Here is a 5,000-nt window from a genome sequence, read left to right on the forward strand (position 1 = left end):
GAATCCAGGTGATTGGTGACTGCCACGTGCCATGACAGTCCGAGGACATGGAAAAAGGTTGTCGCTGTGTTATACGCGAGCAATAAGCAATAAATAAATAAGACAGTCTACGGATGATGTATGAGACTGTTCAGGACAGGGCCTGAATTTACCTCTCTTCCTCTCTCTCTCTCTCTCTCTCTCTCTCTGCCTTCTCTCTATATTCCCCCCCCCCTCTCTCTCTCTCTGCCTTCTCTCTATATTCCCCCCCTCTCTCTCTCTCTCTCTCTTTCGTCTCTTTCTCCTTTCTCCCTGTCTCCTTTCTCCTACTCTGTCCCTCTCTTTCTCTCTCCCTCCCTCCCTCTCTCTCTCTCTCTGTCTCTCTCTCTCTCTCTCTCTCCCTCTCTCTATCTTTCTCTCTCTCCATCTCCATCTCTCTGTCTCTTTCTCTCTCTCTCTCTATCTCTCTCGTTCTCCCTCCTCTCTGTCTGTCTGTCTGTCTCTATCTGTCTACCTATATATCTGTTTGTCTATCTTGGGCTCGATAATGATGGCGATAATAATGATGATGACGATTATGGTGATGACTGTGATGATGATAATGATGATTATGATGATGATGACGATGATAATGACGATAATAGTACAATGCTGACAGTATTTCAGAAGAATGTTCACATACTTTGCATAGATGATTAATAGTAAAAAAAAACACACCAAAAAAACAAAGATTTATGGAAATTCTGTAAATCAATTGAACACATGTCACGCATCTACTGAAGCATTAAATCATCCAATTATTTCATGATAATAAATGACATTTACCTTAAAGGTATAGAAAACGGCAGCAAAGCCATAAATCAAGAACTCGATTTTCTTCAATTTCTGTAATGCTGGTGACGTCATCGGAAGCGTGTTGATCTCGCATTCGCTTATTTGTGGGTTCGAGTCCCGCACTCCTCTCAGATTCTCAGCAGTGATTTTTTGTCACCTGTCGACAACAGGGTGAAGGTGACTGCTTCGTCCGCAGCTACTCAGCGCCTCCCGGCGTAGGCTCCTCACTACTTCGACCACCTTTCTGCTATGTACATCTAGATGAAATAATCAGACGTTAATCAGAATAGAATATTTAAAGTTTGCCGTAACATTGGAAGGAATTGTTAAGATTCTTTACTCATTGAAGCCATTTACATGAATGAAATATTTCAGGACGGACGAACTAAGATGAGAGAGACACAAATGGCTGGTGGATGGGCGTGGAATGGGTGGGCGTCGATGCGTGTCTTTGGCTTGGCTACCTTCCTTATAAGGGGGAAAAAGCTCTTGGTACATATGTAGATTTATATTGAAAATCTATAGAAACAATTTTGCCAGCCGCATCAATATAAATATATATATATATATATATATATATATATATATATATATATATATATATATATATATATATTGTGACATCATGACAGGTTTATGAATGGTAAGAATGGAAAGCCACGATTGAGAACAAGAGACTTTATTTCTGACCGGTTTCGCCTTTGAGGCTTCTTTATTCTTCATTACCTCTGAAGAAGCCTCAAAGGTGAAACCGGTCAGGAATAAAGTCTCTTGATCTCAATCGTGTCTTTCCACTCTTACCATTCATATATATGTATATATATGTATATATATACATATATATGTATATATACATATATATATATATATACATATATATATATATATATATATATAATTGCTTACCTCATTCTGGACTCAAAGGTCTCTTGTCGGCTCTCATGTTTTATCATGGCACTTCATTCTAAAATCATCTTGATAAAAAAAAGGTCAATGATACTTCCGGGTTTTTATCAGATAAGACGGACTTGATCCCTTTCCCGGACGATCACCGGACATTGTTCAAGTCATTCATTTGTCCGGAGTTTGTTGATAAACAGAACGAATCATTTGCCATTAGGAGTAACAAGATACCCAAGATAATCCCTCGTATTAAAGATACTTCACTTGATTCAACCGTGTTTAATTACAGGATCTCTTTGCCAATCCCGCATTACGGATGCTAAACTTGTTTGATCACGTTTCGTTGCAGGATCTCCTCGTCCCTCTGTTGTCTGGTTTAACGGCACCCGGTTAATTGACAGTCGAATGGACGTCCCTTCACTTCGTCTGGCCATCAGACCCAGCCCTCCGTCCACGTTCCAGTCCCTTGTGACCTCAGCCCCGACTCTTCCTTCTTCGTCTCCTTTGTACTCGATCCGAAGTCAAAGATCGAGTCGAAGTTTCCCTTCGCTCGTCGATCTGGAGAACAAGAGTAACATCTTCAACTCTCTGGTTCCTGTCGAGGAGGAGTCTGAGGCGTCCTCCAAAGGGTCCTCCTCGGGAGAAGAGGACCCCGGACTTCGGGAGCGAGGTCCTCAGAAGACGTATCCTCCTGCCAACACCTTGACGCTGGGTCCTCTCACGAGACAACACCTCAAGCTTCTTCTCACCTGCGAAGCTTCCAACAACAATCTGACGCTTCCGACGTCGAGTGTGGTCATGCTCGATATGCAGTGTGAGTCTCAATCTTTTGTTTTGTGCAGGCACTTGACACGTACGTACACACACACACACACACGCACACACACACACAATTATACTTATACACACGCACTCACACTAATGAGTTGATCAGGTTATGATATAGGTTTCAAACACACAGACACACATGCACGCACACACAGATACGCACACACACACACACACACACACACACACACACACACACACACACACACACACACACACACACACACACACACACACAGAGACACGCGCGCGCACCCACACACACACACACACACACACACACACACACACACACACACACACACACACACACACACACACACACACACAATTATACTTATACACACGCACTCACACTAATGAGTTGATCAGGTTATGATATAGGTTTCAAACACACAGACACACATGCACGCACACACAGATGCGCGCACACACATGCACACACACACACACACACACACACACACACACACACACACACACACACGCACGCACACACACACACACACGCGCGCGCGCGCACACACACCCACACATACACACACATGCACGCACACACAGATGCGCGCACACACATGCACACACACACACACACACACACACACACACACACACACACACACACACACACACACACACACACACACACACACACACACACACACACACACACACACACACACACACACACACACACACACACACGACTCGCGGCGTATTGGTAGAGTTCCCGGCTGCCACTACGGCGGTTCGGGGTCGAATCCCGCCCAAGGATTAAATAATTTCAGTATCGCTGCGCTGCGGGTTGTTACTCCAACTCTCGTGGGCGGGGAGTTGTGTGTGTGTGCGTGTAAAGTCACAGCATTACCTATCGATCGGTCATATATGAGCTCGGAGCTCACTTTCGGGATGGAAATAGCTATCGATCACGAGTCCAACACATGATCCAAGACTATGATGAATCACACACACACACACACACACACACACACACACACACACACGCACACGCACGCACACACACATACTTATACACACGCAAACACACTGTTAAGTATATAAGGTTGAGAATTGATGTGTTTATCTAGCCATAAATTTGAGACTGATCATATCAGTCGCGTAAAACCTTTAGAATAATGAAGTAGACAGTAGTTCTTAAGCTGTGTATCATCATCCTCAATTTTGTAATTCAAGTAATTTGAACTTAATAAAACCAATTTATTTGGTCATATTATTGTCATGAATGTTGAAGCTAGGAAATGATTTATATTGCCGTCTTTAATAAAATCACCGGGCGACAATTTGAATAAAATAGCAAATCCCACCAGACACGTGTGAGATGTTGATGGGAAGTAGATTCTCGTGTATTGGTGTAACTTTGAATTTTTCTTTGTAAAGTAGGAATTTCTCATTCTAGAAAGAAATGAATTAAATGGAGTAGGTCAAGTGTTACAAAACTTCCCAAAAAAACTTTAGTTAGAACAAACGAGTTAGAACAAATTCAGAGATTTGTGAACGTAAAAAATTAATGTTTTTCTTTGTACAGAAGGAAGATCTCAATTTAGAAATAAATAGATTAAGTCGAGTAGGTCAAGAGTTACCAAACTTCTCAAAAATCTTCAGTTAGAACAAACGAGTTAGAACAAATACAGATATTTGTGGACGTAATCAAAAGATTAATGTTATGAAACACGCCTTTGCATGTCTTGTGCTCATCTTCTTCAAAGCTAACAACACATCGTTTTGAGAAATTGTTAATCAGAAAATTGAGGGTTAAGACCTAGGTCAAGGAATCAGTATATGAGTTAGTCAATTTGAGTTTAAGAACTACTACTCTACTAGCTACTGAAGATTACTCAGACAATCTAGAAAATAACATGATATAGGTAATCTGGAAAACAAGATGGAGCGTTTAGGAAATGAAAAATTATAATAAAGATGAAATGGAAATAGAATATAAAGGAGGGTAGAAATTAGATAGAATATCTAGAAAATTTATTAGGTTTTGAATTCACTTTAAACCTATCAATTTAGCTTTATTCAGAACAGAATATACAAACATGTCAATATGTTTAAGAAACAGAATGTAAAAATGTACCTGATCAATTGTTTTTCAGTATTTCTGTGATTACATCAGCAGATTGCAGTTTATCGTGATAGTAGAAATAAGCCTTTAAGACAATTCTTGTTAACCTCTTCCGCACGGGGCTCGCCTGTCAGCTGAACGGAACGAGGTGCCTTGACCTCATTCTAAAAAAAAAAAAAAAAAAAAAAAAAAAAAAAAAAATAACATTCATTTATTCATTAAAAAAAATCCCTCCCCCCCCTGTCTGAAACTTGGGTAAAATTGCTTGTTCCCCATCTGAATAAAACCACCAGGGCTTGCCACTGTGGTGTGAAGGGTGGCTTACCCTAGCATTAGGATAGGATGTTTTACCCTAATAGGAATGACTTAC

The 5,000-nt window shown here is 40.9% G+C and overlaps 1 protein-coding gene across 1 annotated transcript in view; it reads left to right on the plus strand.

The window, feature by feature from the left end:
- LOC143020517 (uncharacterized) overlaps positions 1–5,000 on the plus strand; it is a 573,089-nt gene that overhangs the window by 487,117 nt on the left and 80,972 nt on the right. Inside the window, exon 8 of the mRNA XM_076176946.1 lies at positions 2,066–2,530. Within this exon, the coding sequence (XP_076033061.1) occupies positions 2,066–2,530 (465 nt within the window). The remainder of the gene's footprint in view (positions 1–2,065; positions 2,531–5,000) is intronic.

Source organism: Oratosquilla oratoria, chromosome 40 (assembly GCF_046742065.1).
Source record: "Oratosquilla oratoria isolate Oo_2021 chromosome 40, ASM4674206v1, whole genome shotgun sequence".
NCBI lineage: Eukaryota > Metazoa > Arthropoda > Malacostraca > Stomatopoda > Squillidae > Oratosquilla > Oratosquilla oratoria.